At 33.1% G+C, this 20,612-nt stretch overlaps 1 protein-coding gene across 1 annotated transcript; it reads left to right on the plus strand.

The window, feature by feature from the left end:
• The first annotated feature begins 376 nt into the window (after positions 1-376).
• LOC102802026 (transmembrane protein 72-like) lies at positions 377-19,598 on the plus strand. Its single transcript, XM_006820456.3, has 5 exons — positions 377-596; positions 9,651-9,717; positions 9,949-10,020; positions 10,201-10,334; positions 18,289-19,598. The coding sequence occupies exons 1-5, from the start codon at positions 500-502 to the stop codon at positions 18,651-18,653; spliced, it is 735 nt and encodes a 244-aa protein (XP_006820519.1). The 5' UTR covers positions 377-499; the 3' UTR covers positions 18,654-19,598.
• The last annotated feature ends 1,014 nt before the right edge of the window (positions 19,599-20,612 follow it).

A 20,612-nucleotide genomic window follows, 5' to 3' on the forward strand; every position in this document is an offset into this window, starting at 1 on the left:
ATTGCATTGGATTCTATGTTGTATGTTGATATTAGCTGCAGTTCTGTAGCTCGCTTGGTTTCGCTGTCGGTTATTTTGTTCGTCGTGGTGTTAACGCGAAACCAGGGTTTCCCAAGCGAGCTACAGAACTGCAGCTAATGTTGATATAGGCTGAGTTATTTAATATATTTCTATTAATATAACAGTACTGTTATATTTATTATAATATTACATTTTATTCAAAATTCCTTTATTAATTTTACGCAGGGTGTAGCAAACTAGCATGAAAACTTGTACGTAATTTAACAAATATCAACAGGTACCTATATGAAGCGCCCTCTAAAGTCTGCACTTGTAGCGTGAGAAAAATGCATGAACTACGACTTATGCAAATACGGCATGGGTCTATTTTTGTGTACATTACGAAAGCGATCGCGTTACACGTATTAATGTGGTCGCTCGTGATGTGAAGAAAGGGGAGCAAAATAACCTTTTATAAACAGCTCACACAGTATCAATCATGGCAGAAACTACTCCAAGAAGGTGTGGCTTGTGTTGGATGCTGTGGGACCATTTTACTTTCGTCGCCAGGGTTTGGGGAATTTTAACGGCAATCGGTAAGCTTATGGTTTATGATTCTGTAATTTGTTGATTAGAAAACGCACATCGCCACCAATAACATGAATGATGCAATTCACATGGTGATTTATTTTACTCTGCAATTCACTAATCAAACGTTATAGAAATTCAAATAAAACGCTGTCAGTGACATCCAGACAGTCTCCGTATGTTTGGTCAATCGTTTGCACAGCATGGAACCTTCCATGGTCAGATACAGGTTAATCTCCTTTCTCAGGGTTCAAACACTAAAAATACAATCGCTGGATTCCCGATACCGCCAAAACACAAAATCGCATTTTTAAGTCTCTCTGAATATTTCGTTAATACGTCTGTGTTTATGAGTCGTCAATATACATGTACAAGAAGTACAATTCCTCTTTTCCCCTATAAAATAAGTACAAATTGCTTGGTTTAACATTTATTCTTCAAATACCTGTTGATTGAGGATACACCAGTTAACAGTGAACAATACTAAACAGTGTGGTGCAAGTTTTTATATTGAATAAAAGATGGACAAATTATTATTCAAAAATTTATATACCCCCCCGGTATGAACAAATTGTAGAATTTTAAAAACCCATATTATTTTTTCATCAATATATATATATATCCATGGAGGTACCTCCATGATATATCATACGCACATGTAAAATAAGATGCAATGCCATTAACCATATGAATCAATATTACATTGGTTCTAAAATTGACAAAATGGCTGCTAAATATAATAAATTTTAATAACAAATATTTTCTCAGAAAATGTGTTGCCACTTTCACACTCCCAGGCTGGGATGGCTCTGATGTGAGCCGTGTTTAAATCTCTGGCTGACCTCATTTGCATACAGATCATCCCTTGTGGGATGGATGTGTTATCCATTTCACATCTATATTCGGGCTACTGTGTAATTCTATCATTGGCTTTGTTTATTTAAGGTCATTCGCAGGTATTCATCCGATTTAATAAGGTCAACAAAATTATCACGTTTATTTGTTTTAAAAGTGTGACATAAGAATTAATTTAAACTTAGTCATCAATCGACTTGCGATTTTTTACCCAGTATATTTTAAGAGCAAAAAACCAGTCTGAGAACATGCAAAAATAGGCTGTTTTGGAACTATTTCCAAGGGTTATTTCACAAAAATAAATTTTCACTGGGTTTAAATTTCGCTGATTTAGCATTTCAGGGATATTCAGTGCGCTTTAAATTCACGGTTTTATCATTTAGATAATGTGTTCTATGCTCAATTTTACATATTCACTGGGTTTTAATTTAGCGCATTTTCCAGTCAGCGAAATACTGTAAAACATGTCGTTTTCGCGAGCATGTCTTTTTAGCGAATTTAGCGGAAGAACTAATTCGCTAATTCAAGATGTCGCTAATGACTTTATTATAAATTCAAAATGGCCAAGGCTTGAGAATTTGTAATACAGTAATCCGAAACATAACAATCCTGGGCACTTCCTAAATACACTTGACGGTTTTTCTTTGTTTTTATGGAGGTGATAACTGCACATTTGTTTTGGCACTTGGCAGACAAGTATTGTGAAAACAGAAAATCAACAACGACAAGAGAGCTTCGCTAAATCATTATTTTGGTATTACGCCATTTTACCACAATTCGCTAAAATTGCATATCGCTTTTTCAACATGTTTCACAATAAGCAAAATTAATAATGAATAATAGTGAATAATTAACCCTTTTACAGTATTCGTCATGATTTCCTAATAATTCAAGACAATCATAAGAACCCATTTTACATACATCATATTTAGTCACTATATGTATCTGAGCGAAATTTTGAAATATGACGTAAACTTTTTAAGGAACAAATGGCAAATGACTCAAAAATTACCATTTTCATTGGTGTTCAACACATTTTTTGTGCAAAAAGTAGTTTGATTTGTTTTCTGGATTTTGTGAGCAGCAGTATAAAATAAAACCATATTATAAAACTCAATGAAATCCAGCGATAAGTTATAATGGTTACCATGGTTAAATTTGAATATTAAAATCACCAAGATATGACTATAGTTGGAGCTCTGACTACACCAAATTAGCAAACGGGTGTAATTTTGTTTCCAAAATATTAATAATATAATGTTTATATGTCTGGAAATACAAAAATATGGTGATTTAATCCTGATTTATTTCCAAATTAAAAAGATTATGTTTAAATTCTCACCTGAATACTTTTTGAATTTTGAATACTGAATATTTACTGATTTTTTTTCTGCTATGATACTGGTTCAACTAGTAATTTACAATCGTTCAATATTCAACCTCTAGTTCTGTGATGCAGTGCTTTCAGTGTACTTTAATGATTTCGCCCTCCGGAAAATGTAAGACTGAGAAAAAAAATATCTCTGTTTCTCGTTTCCGCGTTCATCATTTTGAACTGTCGCCTCGCCGCCTCGTTTAAAAATTTCCATGAAACGAGAAACAGAGAATTTTTTTCTCCTGGCCTAACATGTGATGAGATGCACTGATGATAGTCAACTAAATTATGTTGTGCCCTATGATGTATTCAGTCAGTTAAGGGAGTACGTGTATGTAACTCAGTGGAAGCCATAGATCTGTGAAAACCGTAGTTTTAAATTTGTTTTTATAAATGAATAGTTTATTCCATGTGTGTAGCAAAATAGTGTTAGAAATGGAAAAGAAATTTTAATGTTTATTTACTCTGAAGTACTGTATTTTCACTTGGAATTTATTTTTTCTATTTCTGCTGAAGGGATAAATGAGTGAAAATAAAATACAGTAAAAATACCCTTTTTACTATATTTTACATGCAATTCATCAAAAATCAGTTAAAATGAGTTTTATACAAAACTGTCTTTTCAGCGAAAAATAATTTTAGCTAAAATAAAATACTGTGAAATACTTTATTTTAGCTGGAATTAATTTTGACTGAAAAAGATTTTTGGGTGTTTTGTATGGAATTTATTTTCACTGATTTTTGACGAGTTGAATGTGAGACATAGGAAAAAGGTATATTCGCTGGATTTTATTTTCACTAAAACATCCCTTCAGCGAAAATACAGTAGTTTACAGTATATTGAATTCTACTTTTTCTTGCAAACAAAAATTAAATGGATCGCGTAAATTAAAGTAATTATTGGAATGTCGTCATCATATCTTACTGACAGTAAAAATCTAATATAATTTTTAATATTTCAAAAGATGGTTGTGTGAAATCAAATGATAATAATATTTGCATGAGTATTTTACATTAATATGTATAAACATCCCAACTTTCGTTAACATTTTCAACCACCAGTTCCCGCTTTTCACAAATTTACAAAATAGTCCTGATTATAGTCTGCACTTTCCTCCAGAATATTGGGACAAAAAAAAAAATTTTTTGTGAGTAAAAACTGAAAATCAATACAAATTTTGTCTGTTGGCTCCAAAATATGGGCGAGAAAGTCTGGTGGTGTAAACGCTAATACTGATAACATATTGTACAGTGCTAATTTGCATAATGTGCTCTGAACTTTTCATGGATATATCCATATAATATTCATTATAATGCCATCCACTGCTCAACATTGAAATAACAAGTTCTCATTGGTTGATTGTTATCACATGTAGCTGTTTAGTGACTAAGGTCATAGTGACAAGAAGATACTAAGAATGTGTGTGACCTGACCATGTTCAATGTTTCCCCAAATTTGTTTTGACAACAAACCCATCAAAACTATCATGATTTTTTTACATTGAGAAACTCTAGATTTTTTCATCTAGAAAATTACCTCTTTGCATAACTTAAAGCGCGGTAGTCGTCGCACTTTTGTGATGATAAACATTGATTTTCCCACAATCCAATGCGCTCTTCAAATCACAAGTATGAGGTTTGACCTGGGCGCGACTTGCACTGATTACCGCCGGTGACTCCTTGACACCTTCGCATAACATAAAAATTACTAGGCTAATTAAAGCTTGGAAACATCTCAGTTCGTACTCGTTGATCTGCGCAACAGTCAAAGTCTTTATATGAGACCCATATATCTCGCACAAGCGCAGCGCGACGACTACCGTGCTTTAAATGCGAACGTCTATGACACACTTACATCACAATGGCGTAATTTATTTATGTCCATGATGGCTTTCAGCTTGCTTTGCCTTTTCATGAAAACTTACAATTTTTAAAGTGAGTGTCATTGCCATCAAGTTCAATATATTCTTTTTAGTATTTACCAAATCTATCACCGCCATATTGTTCCGGATATCAACTTTGCCAGCTAATTTGCCTACTGGTTTGTTATAGGCGTCTCAAGATTGTTACATGATTAGACCTGGTTAGTTAGTTAGAGTACACACATCAGACACACCAACGCCTGTATCCAGACATTTCATACTGTGTAAATACATAACTTTGTCATTTATTATATACAAATGTATGAGATAAAATAAAATATAATGAAAAGCAATTGCATCGTGATCTCCTATTTATATTCCGATGTGTCTGACTCCCTCACTATTAGTTTGACGTCTCCTGTTCAAGTTGGATTGATCGCATAACGATCTCAGAGCAATCTTAGCAAACCAGTCTGCCATATACCTGGTAATGTTGCTATTTTGGTGTTTGAAACAATCCTCAGGGGCGGACATCCGGGCATTTTCACGGCATAGCAACCATCACGGTGAAAACAAAGGCCGAAAACTCTCAGAAAATGGTACTTTGGGATGGTTGTTGAGACTCCCCTGAAACAGTGTAACAAGATTAGCCCTACGTGTGTAACATATATGAATTTGATTGTTCAGGATTACTTCAAACTTGAGTTTGTGTTGTTTTCTTGAATTTTCATCGGCTCTACGCTCGGCATTCATCAGCAGCGCGCACAGAGCCCATAGAAATACGTGGTACAGTGGTGTGCGTCTTAGCAATTTGGAACGTCTTGTGACGTGGCTCCGCCCCCGAGGATATGGTGGTGACAGTAATATAGGACATAGTTAGATGGATTACTCTGCATAATTTAGATATGTGTCAGTTTTGAAAGCAAACTATGCTAGGTTTAAGCTAGCTGAATGCTTGGTAAATGTTAAGTTATGCTTGGACCAACTGTACCACATGTACTCATTCATTCTCAAGTGACGACTTCATGTATATTCAATATTCCTATCACACCACACATGCACAATCCACTGATGCAAATTCTTATCATTCGTTTCATACTCAATTGGACCCCAGACAGGCCATAACCGTTGTATTATGCTTTCATAAAAGCTGGTACATGTTTTCATACAGTCAATAGATACATGTATCTACAGAAAGTATTATTGAATGTAGTAGCAACCTGGAGATTTTGGAAAATCACCAGCCAGAATAGTTCCATCTTAACGGAATTCGCTGATAACCATTGCTAAAATGTTGTCGTTCATATAATTTGAAAACAAAAATATATTTTCGGTGAAAAGGTTTTTTTTTTCGATTGTTTACGGTGATCTACGGATGAGGGCAAGAGGCCAAACAAAATTCAAATACCTTAATTTGCATGATTATTGGACTTCGCATCCTAATTTGCATAATTATTGGATGCAGATACCGCAAATTATTGTATTCTGAAACTCCTTAGCCCTACTAGTAGATGTAATATAATTGTATATATGCCGTGTACAGACTCTGGATGAAATTAAGAAACAGTCTCCTAAATTATGCTGGCTCTCTTTGAGTGGTTTGTGGTTATTTCCGAACACTTGATAGTTTTTATTCTCACTATTTAGTTCAAAGATCTTACTTATCAAAATATGGTTGTTCCTAACACATCACTCCGACTTTCGCGACAATGGAGTATTTATTGTTTGTGAACATGAGCGTATTTTAAGTACTGTAAAATCTGTATTAGAAACCGCGGCTTCTATTAAAATGGTACAATGCAACATAGGGGATGTGGCTTATATTAGAGCATCTGCACATATGAGAAATGGTGATTTTTTTTGGTCTCAATTGTTCAAAAAGAATGGGTGCGGCTTCTATTAGGAATGCGTCTTCTAATACAGATTTTACGGTATTAATCAAGAAACATTTGCATAGCGAAAATCAGCTGCAAACAATCGCCTATTATATGCCCAGAAAGAGAATGTTCAGTTTATACAAGATTCAACCCTCATTGGCTGAATACTATGTATGAATGAAATGTGTTATATTTGACGTTTGTAATATCACTGAAATGACTGAAAATATCAGCATTGTGCTACTTTACCATAAACATACATGCAAAACAATAAACTTTTAATAAAAATAGCATAATGAAGTACCGGTATTTTATGATAACTGTAACCATGTTTAAATACCAATACATTGAGTTAGCGAACATATTTGCTAGTCAGTTTGCAATGTTGCTCTTAGACCGACATTCAGTATTTTGACTGTTGGGCTGACAAGGCTGAGTTGTGTTGTGTTGTGTATGAACACAATAAGCAAGTGTATTGATAGCATGACATTTTAAAGTAGACGGTAGATTTTGTGATGTAATTAAACTATATCAGATATCTCCTTCAGAGAACAATCAGCTCTCAGATCAGGCTAAGAACTGTGACATTAGTGTGTCCTCCTGAGAGGTGTTTACCCAATGGGTGTTATACCCATCTTATGATATCCCATAGAAATGTGTTCACATGCAGTGTATTTAGTTGTATGAAGAAAAATATAGTAAAAATAAAGACAAGAAACAACTGTCTCAACTGGTATAACCTTGTGTTATTATTTTGTTTTCATAGGATCTTCTGTGTATATCACTACACTGGTATAACCTTGTGTTATTATTTTGTTTTCATAGGATCTTCTGTGTATATCACTACACTGGTATAACCTTGTGTTATTAATTTGTTTTCATTGGATCTTCTGTGTATATCACTACACTGGTATAACCTTGTGTTATTATTTTGTTTTCATAGGATCTTCTGTGTATATCACTACACTGGTATAACCTTGTGTTATTATTTTGTTTTCATAGGATCTTCTATGTATATCACTACACTGGTATAACCTTGTGTTATTATTTTGTTTTCATTGGATCTTCTGTGTATATCACTACACTGGTATAACCTTGTGTTATTATTTTGCTTTCATTGGATCTTCTGTGTATATCACTACACTGGTATAACCTTGTGTTATTATTTTGTTTTCATTGGATCTTCTGTGTATATCACTACACTGGTATAACCTTGTGTTATTATTTTGTTTTCATTGGATCTTCTGTGTATATCACTACACTGGTATAACCTTGTGTTATTATTTTGTTTTCATTGGATCTTCTGTGTATATCACTACACTGGTATAACCTTGTGTTATTATTTTGTTTTCATAGGATCTTCTGTGTATATCACTACACTGGTATAACCTTGTGTTATTATTTTGTTTTCATTGGATCTTCTGTGTATATCACTACACTGGTATAACCTTGTGTTATTATTTTGTTTTCATAGGATCTTCTGTGTATATCACTACACTGGTATAACCTTGTGTTATTAATTTGTTTTCATTGGATCTTCTGTGTATATCACTACACTGGTATAACCTTGTGTTATTATTTTGTTTTCATAGGATCTTCTGTGTATATCACTACACTGGTATAACCTTGTGTTATTATTTTGTTTTCATAGGATCTTCTGTGTATATCACTACACTGGTATAACCTTGTGTTATTATTTTGTTTTCATTGGATCTTCTGTGTATATCACTACACTGGTATAACCTTGTGTTATTATTTTGTTTTCATAGGATCTTCTGTGTATATCACTACACTGGTATAACCTTGTGTTATTATTTTGTTTTCATAGGATCTTCTGTGTATATCACTACACTGGTATAACCTTGTGTTATTAATTTGTTTTCATTGGATCTTCTGTGTATATCACTACACTGGTATAACCTTGTGTTATTATTTTGTTTTCATAGGATCTTCTGTGTATATCACTACACTGGTATAACCTTGTGTTATTATTTTGTTTTCATAGGATCTTCTATGTATATCACTACACTGGTATAACCTTGTGTTATTATTTTGTTTTCATTGGATCTTCTGTGTATATCACTACACTGGTATAACCTTGTGTTATTATTTTGCTTTCATTGGATCTTCTGTGTATATCACTACACTGGTATAACCTTGTGTTATTATTTTGTTTTCATTGGATCTTCTGTGTATATCACTACACTGGTATAACCTTGTGTTATTATTTTGTTTTCATTGGATCTTCTGTGTATATCACTACACTGGTATAACCTTGTGTTATTATTTTGTTTTCATTGGATCTTCTGTGTATATCACTACACTGGTATAACCTTGTGTTATTATTTTGTTTTCATAGGATCTTCTGTGTATATCACTACACTGGTATAACCTTGTGTTATTATTTTGTTTTCATTGGATCTTCTGTGTATATCACTACACTGGTATAACCTTGTGTTATTATTTTGTTTTCATAGGATCTTCTGTGTATATCACTACACTGGTATAACCTTGTGTTATTATTTTGTTTTCATTGGATCTTCTGTGTATATCACTACACTGGTATAACCTTGTGTTATTATTTTGTTTTCATTGGATCTTCTGTGTATATCACTACACTGGTATAACCTTGTGTTATTATTTTGTTTTCATTGGATCTTCTGTGTATATCACTATACTGGTATAACCTTGTGTTATTATTTTGTTTTCATTGGATCTTCTGTGTATATCACTACACTGGTATAACCTTGTGTTATTATTTTGTTTTCATTGGATCTTCTGTGTATATCACTACACTGGTATAACCTTGTGTTATTATTTTGTTTTCATTGGATCTTCTGTGTATATCACTACACTGGTATAACATTGTGTTATTATTTTGTTTTCATTGGATCTTCTGTGTATATCACTACACTGGTATAACATTGTGTTATTATTTGTTATTATTTGTAAAATACTTTATTTTATAATAATTGTAAAATATAGGAAAAAAGGTATATTCGCTGAATTGTATTTTCACTGAATCATTCCTTAAAAGCAAAAATCAATTCCGCAGTAAATATTTTTTTCTTTGTTTATTATAACTCTACTTAGGTTTATGGGGTATTGGTATTGAAACATGTCATCGAGGAGATCACATTGAAATTGGTGTTTATCTTATGTGAGTATAATAAAACATTGATTATAATTAAAATGATTGGCTGATATAATTGCAATCATAATTATCTGCTCATTAACATAACAGTCAGCAAACAGTGTACATTCAAATTTCTTGTAAATACTTTATTTATTTTACATACATTATGTATGTTGCATGGACGCTATGTCACATTACAAAGCCTATGAATATTATTATAGTACAATAAATAATTGAATAATTTATTTATTACAGATTTACTGCCATAATTGTTACTTTTTTTGAAGCCTTGTTTTTACTGAATCCATGTGTTAAGAAGTGTTGCAGGTAAAAACTTTATTATGACTGTGTAATTTATGTTTATGTTCTCGTTTCCATGGCAATGAGATCAAGATCTCAACCAACCTCTAACTAATTGCATAATAACTTGTTTTCAAGGGCAATGTTTATGACAAGTCCTTGCTTCATTCTCATTGGCTTAATTGTGTTCTAAATTTTGTATTTTAGTGAAGACACTTGTTGTGGTAAATGTTGGAGTGGCATCCTCTGGATAGATAATTGGAAGCGAGGTATTCTTTATATATTGTTATCCATAGTATGTTTTCTAAACCCACACACAGTATGGATGGCTGTTATATCAGGTGAGTAAAATACATAGTGACATTGTCCAGTCACATTTTTTCCTTGTTATTAATGAGTCATACACCCCTATGACAAAGTGGCCTAGTCCTGTCATATTTTACACTATTGCTATAATCAGTCAATCACCCCTCTGACAAAGTGGTTTAGTCCATTTTTTTCTTGTAATGAAGAATGGAAAGTGTTGTGGGTAACATGTCTGTCAGCATCATTGTTGGTGGCGTTGTTAACGATTTTCTTTGAATGAATGTATGAATTTCTAAATATATTTTTAGCTCCGCTGTCGACTTTGTCGAGCGGAGCTTATCATATGAGTGATTGTCTGTCCTCGTCCGTCGCCGTCGTCCGTTGTCCGTGTCAATGTTTTACTTTTTCAACTGCTTCTTGAAAACTACAAGCCAGAATGCTTTGATACTTGGTGTATATGTACCTTGGGTAGACCTCTCTTAGGTTTGTTCATTTCATGTTGATATCTTCAATTCTCTAATTTTGGTGAATATTTTTGTCATTTTTGGTAAAAAGTGATATTTTCGACTTCTTGTTAAAAACCGCAAGTGCAAATACTTTGATATTACATATATAGGTACTACATGTGTACCTCTCTCAGATTTGTTCATTATTGTAATGATATCTTTAATTCTCTAATTTTAGTGAATATTTTTGTCATTTTTGGTAAAAAGTGATATTTTCGACTTCTTGTTAAAAACCGCAAGTCCAATTGCTTTGTAGTATTTTCTATTCACAGTGCCAGATACTATGTTATGCAAATTGAACATAACAACACAACAAACAAATCTCATATCATCACAGTGTGTTAAAACACATGAGATTTGATAAATGCCACAGTAATTTTTTGGGGTATTTCCATACTTAAATGCTATACACATTCGATGATGGTAAATTTTTATGAGGTAAATATATCTCAACACCACATTCCCCTCTGGAAGATCAGTGTTTCTAAAAAATTCAAATTCAAAATCAAGTCTGTTTTGCTGCAGATCAATGTTTAGTTTGCGTCTTTCACGCAATACACAAGCCCTCTCACTGAACTGAAAATCACCTACTGATTTCATAATACTGCTGACTCAGATGCTGCTAGATCAAATTTTTGTTATTCAGTGTTATTTGAGGAAAAAAAAACAATTCAACTTCAATATTTTCCATGGGATTAAGCAGACAGTGAATTATGATAAAAAAGCAACAGTATTTAATCAGAATATTGTTTCAACCATCATACCTGCACCTGCAATATCAGATTTATCAACCCTTTCACCACCAGTTCCCGCTTTTCATCACAAATTCACAAAATAGTCCTATTTATAGTCTGCACTTTCCTTTAGAAGATTGGGACAAAAAAAAAATAATTCTTTTGAGTAAAAACTGAAGATTGACTTAAAATTTGTCTCTTGGCTCTAAAATTAAGGTTCATTTCCGGAAATTTTGAAGAACATAAAAAAAAAAGTGCATACAAATTTGGCCAAGGAAGTCTGGTGGGAGAAAAGTTAAACAAATGTAATAAATTTCAATTGTCAACAAATGAAAATCTGATATTGTGTAAAGTCATAAATTTGATGTCTTACTTATCCCATGTACCCATTTCACTGATTTTACAAGCTGAAAACTAACACAGTGATTATGATTTGTGACCCTGAGTCAAGACATTGTAAAACATCCTGACTGATTTGAATAAAAGACCACAGTCCATGAACACTGACTGACTGTATTTTACACTATTGCGATTAGAAAGTATAGTTATTTTTTGAGCTGTCACTATAGTTCCCTTTTTGGGGATGATTTGGTAACTTGGTAACATGGTTACAATTGTTGAAGTCAATTCTTAAACTATGACCGTTTCACAATCTGAAAAAATCAACACTTAGACATAAGTGAAACAAATTTCTGTACACAGAAAAGTTGAGGTTGTGAGAATTACATTTATACACACATGTTATAGCTTAACTTCTGAAACTGCCAGAAATATCCAAATTAATACAATTCCTGATAATTTCAAGAAAAATTTGGTAAAACCTACTTAATGAATTATTTTGTGATTGCCTAAATGTCAAAAGTCAAACTCCAAGCATGGAGTGCGGTAAACTTCTGACATGCACTGGGGAAAACATTCGGTTGACCTTTGTAGGGTGACCTGCGCATGTGCTGTACTTTGTGTCACATGCTTCCTATTTTTTCCCGGAGCTGTGAAGTCTGCAAAACAAAATTCTAATAAATCAGACAAAGTTTATCAATATCGTTTAGTTTACTGTATACTTTATTACATTCTGCATGACCATTCGCTTGTAATACTAAGATTTTTATTCCATAGCACAGAAAATTGCTTTATTATACTGACTTCCCATAATATACAGGATAAAATACTGTATTTTACTCAGAATATATTTAAATAGCTATTTTTTGCTGAAATGAGTCTATTCCTGGAAACTAATCTCGAAATGGTTTGCATGTGATTAATCACTGCATGAGCTTGAATTGTCAACACAATTTTGGAAAATAAATTCCCAGAAAAATAAAGTAACACTGTATTACCATTGGAAGAGCATATAAACCACGGTTACTAGTAACCGTGTATAAACCAACAGTTGCATGTATTGTAATTATAATAATATTAAAGTGGGGGAGTCGTCACCTGTGCATGCGTCAGATGGCCATAGCATGTCATTGTTTACAAACAAAGCGTATACCCATGAGCCATTGCGTTCTTAGCGTGTGTTGTTATCGACGAGTGGGACTCAATTCCCGCATGTGCGCAAGCGACGACCCTTCGTTTTAAAATATGAATGTATATAATAATTTGATGATACATATGATGGAGAACAAATATGGTAAACATATTTATTTAGGCTCATATGTTGTACTCAAATAAAGGTGGCATGCGGTTACCTGTATCTGAAAATGCTTCACATTGATAGATCTTCATTTTAATTTATTTCTGTACACTTTCGACATTCTTTCTACATCTTTTCCATGCTAATTCGTAATCATCATAATTACACAAAAATCACACTTTGCTTTTATGTTTTTTATATTAATAATTTTGACTCAAATTAAATTCTTCATTACATGTAGTTTCAAGCCATTTTTTGTTTTCTATTTGAAAGAGCTAAATTGTTGTATTTTTTTCCATCAAAACAAATAAAGTATTTCTTTAAAAAAAACATCAATGATTTGCTATGAATCTACTAATAAAAATATTTTAAAAGAAAATTCATGCTATGTGCTAGTGTTAAAATAATTTTTGTGATTTTTTATATACGGTATTACTTTTGCTCAAATATTTCATTTTAATTACAGTAGAATAATATTGCAAAAATTTTATTGGATGCCTTTTTTCTACATATTGTACTTTTATGAACATTTTTGACAAAAAAAAAATGGTTGTTAATTTTCAGTTATTTGTAATGAGCTTCTATCTCAAATTTCTGGCAAATACAGTAACTGTTATTAGTTGGTACAAGACACATTTCAGTGTTACATCACAAGTCAATTAAAGGCATTTAAAACTCTATAAAAGACGGTACACCTTTAAAGGGTGGTGGTCGTTGCACCACACATGTGCAAGATATGGGTCTCTTATGAATAAAGATGGCGACTTTGACTGTTTCACAGATCTACTAGTACAAACTGACACATTACCAAACTTGTAATTTCTTTGGTGATTGGATGGTATTGAAGGAGTGCAAGTTGCACCAAGGTTAAAACATGTACTCGTGATTTTCATTGGAAGAGCGCATTGGATTGTGGTAAAATCAATGTTTATCGGTGTGACGACCACCGCCCTTTAACCCTTTGAACACCAAAGAACTGCTTTCGTCTACCTTTCACAAAATAAATCCGCGTAAATTTTACACATTTTTTAACCAATTTTGATTACGATCAGTAGATAGTGGAAAATTATGTCTATTTAGTCCAAAATTAATGAAGAAATTATTGAAAAATACCCAAAAAAGTACAAAATATTGTACAAAAAAGTTTGATCGGGAAAGGAATAGCTTTCAAAGGGTTAAAGATGAGATTGTCAATTTATTCAAAACATTTTGAATAAATTTACACTGCAAATATTGACATCAACTTATAATAATCTTTCCTTTGATACTTACTTTAAGTTTTTTTTCCCTTATTTTATTTTGGTTTTAAGGTTCTTTAGTGATATTATTGGCACTAATTTATGGAGTAAAAACAGTTTACAAAGACGAAGAGACGCCAGAGCAGCGAGCAGTCAAAAAAGAAAAATATGAATATTCACATATATAAAATAATTTAACAAATTTTATATGTGGTTTAGCCAGTAATTCCCATGATGCCATAGAAGTACACTGATTGCCCATATTTGGGATGTATGTACGACATTTTATTCACTGCTGTTCTCTGGGACGGAGCTACAGAAGAGCTGCAAACTCAACCATGAGACAATACTGAACAATCTTATTACACTGTTGAGAGTCTCAACAACTATCCCAAAGTACAGTTTTCTGAGAGTTTGCAACCATTGTTTTCCCTGGAGATGGTTGCCAGGCGGTGAACATGCCTTAATTCCCCCCTGATAATATAAATACTGTGAATACGCTGAAAAAGATTTTTGGGCGTTTTGTATGGAATTTATTTTCACTGATTTTTGATGAGTTTAATGTGAAATATAGGAAAATTAAGTATATTCGCTGGATATTATTTTCACAGAATCATCCCTTCAGCGAAAATAGCGAAAATAAATTCCAAGCGAAAATAAAGTACCGGTATTCCACAGTAGTCAAAAGTCAAAATGTGTACAATATATGGAACACTTTTCATATCTGTATCTGTGATGTGACAAGTAAACTATTCATAATTGAATGGTCATGGCAAGCTGTATGTTTTGTTAATTTCTTAATATTTTTGAATGTCAGATATCAATTTGTACAATATTAGGTGAAATGTTAGGTTGTAGGCCATAGATATACGAAATCGACCATCTCGTGCAATAGACCATTTTCCGTTCACTGCGAGAATCATGCGTTATGCGTGAAATCAAACGTAAAACAGGACAAACAAAGGTCATAGCGTCGTAGTGGCGTCAAACATTGCGTGGAATTAGACAAACGCAAAAGTATTTTCGGGGACATTTCCATGCTTAATAATGTGCTGTCCACATTTGATGATATGCAATTTCGATTAAGTCAGGGTATTCGAAAGCAATATTCCTCTGTCGAAGATCGGCCGGTCGATGTGAGCTACGAAATAAAGAAATTCAAGTTAAAAATCAAATCAAATCATTTGAAATTGCATATCAAATCATTTGATTTTTATGGCAGACGTTCGACGTGCGTCTTTCATGCATCTCGCGAGATCTCGCAATTGTACGGAAAATCACCTATTGTAGTCTAACAACCATAAAACATTCAACTCAACGTATATACTCTATTAGAAGTGCACAAACATTGCATTTATTGTTGACTGCATTCATCAATAACCTTTTCACCACCAGTATCCCCCTTTTCATTACAAATTCACAAAATAGTTCTGTTTATAGTCTGCACTTTTCTTCAGAAGATTGGGACAAAAATAGCCAATTTTTTTTAGTAAAAACTGAAAATTGATTCAAATTTTGTCTGTAGGCTCCAAAATTAGAGTTCATTTCCAGAAATATTTAAGAATATAAGAACAAAGTACTGACAAATGTGGGCAAGAAAGTCTGGTATTGAAAAGTTTAAAATATGCCTTTGTTTGATCGTAGAACACTGTCATCTATGTAAGCATGTGCACTATTAATAAATATGATATTTCTATTTTCAATAGACATGAAATTTTATTATATTTGAAATAATAAGATGATATATATTTTTTTTTACTAAAACATACATTCACATCAATTAGTCTCCAAAGACAGAAATAAAACTGTATTTTGATCAAAAAATACATTAATTACAGCAAAGTTTTTTATGTATTATATGAATTTATTTGTTTAACATCTTGCTTTTTTTCTGTTTTTGCATTGCTGTTTCTGCCACCATGCCTGTAAATTGCTTGTGTCAATGAAATACTAATCATAACATGCTACTAATGATTGCCATGGCAACCACTGCTTTAACTAGGTATGTGCATATTATGTATTTTTGTGGAAAATTCGTCAACAGCTAAAATGGATTGATTTCAGTATTATTAATGTTTTTTATCTGATACTACAGGAATTCATATATTAAATGCATCATTAGTTAAGAACGTTATTTTGATTATGCATAAGATTGTAGCATTCATTTGATGAAATAAGAAAAATTCATAAATACTGTATTTGCTCTGTTAGAACACTTTTTTTCAATAAAAGTACACATAAACCAAAATTGAAATACTGTATGTGATATTTTGATTATAGACTAAATTTTGTCATTCACACAAAGGCATGTTCTCCTAACAGAGTAAATACGGTACCAGTATACGCTTTAAATAACTTGTATGTACTATTTATTCAATATGCATGCTCATTTCATTGAAATTGAATTGTGTTTTAGTTGCAAAAGCAATTATTTTATGTAATGTAGATCAGAATACTAAAAAAATTACTAAAGATCATCAACATATTTCAATTTGATTTTTCACCCTAGCTACAGCTCAAGAACCTAGTATTCTAATATAAATTAAATTAATTTCAATTTATTAGTTAGTTATTAGTTAGTTACAACGTGGCGTAATTTTGCGATATTGCACTGCTAAATTTGCTAAATCTGTTCTAAACACTTTGGATTTCGGCATTCCCATGATGTATCTCTAGTAGAAAAAGATGTATACCGGGTAATAATAAGGTTATTAGGAGGATAATGCAAAGTATGTACTCAGACAGTACGCAGTCGCAACGACCTCCACTGCGCATTGGTCGATATTCCTGCTGTGCTGTCTTTGTACAGACTTTGCTGTATCCTCGTAATATCCATATAATACTCATAACAGTACTTGCATTGTAAGAATCTGTTTACAGAGTATATTATATAAAGATGGACATATGGCATTTATGTTGTTGGCGCTTTAAGTGCAATGATAATTCTGTAGCCCTAATGTTAACAAAGTGTCCCTTACGTGAGCTGCTCACCTTCCTCACCTCCGTTGTGCATCGCTAGTGAGTGATTACCCTCTCACAAGGTGCCAACAAGACAAACACTATAGTGTCTATAGTTGTATATTACTGTATAAAGTTGAAGGTCATTATCATCTTTATTTATCAAAGGTAGATGAAAAGTTAAGGGCATGCAGCTATGTGCTAAAGATCCTACAGGTCATAATAGCAAATGTATTGCACATTTCTAGAAATATGTAAATGAGTGAATCTGAAAACTAAAATGGGGTTCATTTCTTTTGTCGTTATGTATTTGAAAAATGTACGTATTGAATGCTTTAATGATTTGGAATAGAATCACATATAAGACACTTGAGGTAGAAGGCTAGTCATAAATGCAAATTAAATATTTCAAAGTTTTTTCAAATTATGTCACTGTACATACAAAAGAATGACAATAGCTCCATGATTTTACATAATAAACCAATGAACATTGTCATGTGATTTGTGACTGACTTTCTCAAACATTATGAGTAGGCTTTTACGATAACATAGCTCATGTGTCTAATTCTACAGTCAGACGTATTCATAGTTTACTGACGAGCGTCACTGACGCTCTGTGATACTATGTAAACAGACCATTCATGATAGGAAGGTATACAACTTCACATAGCGTGTTTATCTTCCTTGTTATTGTGTTCTCATACATGAAATAGAAGTGTTTTGTTCAGATTCAATATGTACTAATTACACTAATTTCTTTTGATTCAGAAGGAAGACATAACTTTAACGTGAACTTGAAATACACCCCATGTTGACGAATAAAAATAAAATCATGTAAATAGTAGGAAGCGATATCATTTCTCCATAGAAATCGTTATTTTGTAATCAAATCTTTTTCAATAATTTCTTTCTTTCAGGCATAATGTTGATAATTAGTGCTGTATTGCACTCATTACATACGATAAAAGATGCCAAGGACAAGCAAGGTATTTCAAACGAAAATTATGGACGTTTTCGAGAAGTTGAAGGGGATGATATGATAGCTCCAATTGGTGGCGCACGAGTTGATGCAGCAACGCATAGTATTCATAATATTGAACCCTTGTTTAAAGAAGATGCATGGAATGATGAGAGTACAAAAGATGTGGAGGAAGAAATTCGATCAAATCCATTTAGAGATGAAAGTACAGAGCGCAAGCGAAGCAATTCTTTTGATCTCGGGACAGGAAGCAGTGGTCTTGCGGCAGATGATGCACAAGTTACCGGAACGCTAGAAGTTTGATTCTGAAGTACATATAGTTTAAAAAGAAACAAAAAAAAAACTGTTGTAATTTGAAAACTGTATTATTATATTTTATGTTTCTGAATATTAGAATTTTTAATAGAACAACTGCATGATGGGTAAAACTGCATGCAATTCATGCGTTTTGCAATTGATGTGAGTTTTGATAGTGAGTTACTATTTAAGACTGAGAAGGAAAGTGACTTTCGGGAATCGGGAATATTACCGTGAATCATGTCGTTTAGCGTTATTCTTTCCTGATGTTATCTATTGTAATACAGAGTGTAGCTGTTTATTCAAATGGAGCATTCTAATTGGTTGATTGGTACCCGGTTTGCCTGATTATGAGACACTATATCTGAGCCCTATTTGAGGTTGTTTTTGAACTCTCCAAAAAATTGTGCATGGATTGAAAATATTGAATGTTTTACCAACACTTCTATGAATCATTCATGTTAAGGGACCTTGCCATATTATCACATGATTACGGGCAGTGCTTCATTCTTTATCCTCTATTATATATTGCCACTATCAGAATTTGAGGTTTTTATGATGTCATAGCTGTGCATTATCACGTGATAATGGGCAGTGTATCATCCTTTATCCTCTATTTTATATTGCCACTATCAGAATTTGAGGTTTTTATGATGTCATAGCTGTACATTATCACATGATTTTGGGCAGTGCATCATTCTTTATCCTCTATTATATATTGCCACTATCAGAATTTGAGATTTTTATGATGACATAGCTGTACATTATCACATGATTTTGGGCAGTGCATCATCCTTTATCCTCTATTATATATTGCCACTATCAGAATTTGAGGTTTTTATGATGACATATCTGTACATTATCACATGATTTTGGGCAGTGCATCATCCTTTATCCTCTATTTTATATTGCCACTATCAGAATTTGAGGTTTTTATGATGTCATAACTGTGCATTATCACGTGATAATGGGCAGTGCATCATCCTTTATCCTCTATTATATATTGCCACTATCAGAATTTGAGGTTTTTATGATGTCATAGCTGTGCATTATCACATGATAATGGGCAGTGTATCATCCTTTATCCTCTATTTTATATATCATCACTTTAGTGAATTAGAGTTTTTTTTGACATCATAGCTGTAAATTTATCACACGCTAATGTAAATCGGCAAGTAAACTCATTTCAACAAAATTTTTTTATTCTGATGGTGGGGATTTATAATAATAATAATGAATACCTAACAGCGTCATATTTAAAGATGGGTCCAAGCACAATAATTTGCCTAGCTTCACCTCACACATTATCTCACTATAGGCCGTTCACCTGATCCAATACTGTATGTGCGATTCATTATTGTTTAAGATATACACCTGCAATTCATTGGAAAGTGAATTCAAAATTGTTTTTCCCAAACACCAAACTTTGAAGTCACATGATTTAGAAATAGAACCACATACCTGAGAAAATGGTCATCCAATACATGGCAACTATAGCATGACTCCATGCACTGGCAACTATAGCATATGACTCCATGCACTGGCAACTATAGCATATGACTCCATGCACTGGCAACTATAGCATGACTCCATGCACTGGCAACTATAGCATGACTCCATGCACTGGCAACTATAGCATGACTCCATGCACTGGCAACTATAGCATATGACTCCATGCACTGGCAACTATAGCATGACTCCATGCACTGGCAACTATAGCATATGACTCCATGCACTGGCAACTATAGCATGACTCCATGCACTGGCAACTATAGCATGACTCCATGCACTGGCAACTATAGCATGACTCCATGCACTGGCAACTATAGCATGATACCATGCACTGGCAACTATAGCATATGACTCCATGCACTGGCAACTATAGCATATGACTCCATGCACTGGCAACTATAGCATATGACTCCATGCACTGGCAACTATAGCATATGACTCCATGCACTGGCA

Source organism: Saccoglossus kowalevskii, chromosome 19, assembly GCF_978046115.1.
Source record: "Saccoglossus kowalevskii chromosome 19, keSacKowa6.1, whole genome shotgun sequence".
NCBI classification, from domain to species: Eukaryota; Metazoa; Hemichordata; class Enteropneusta; family Harrimaniidae; genus Saccoglossus; species Saccoglossus kowalevskii.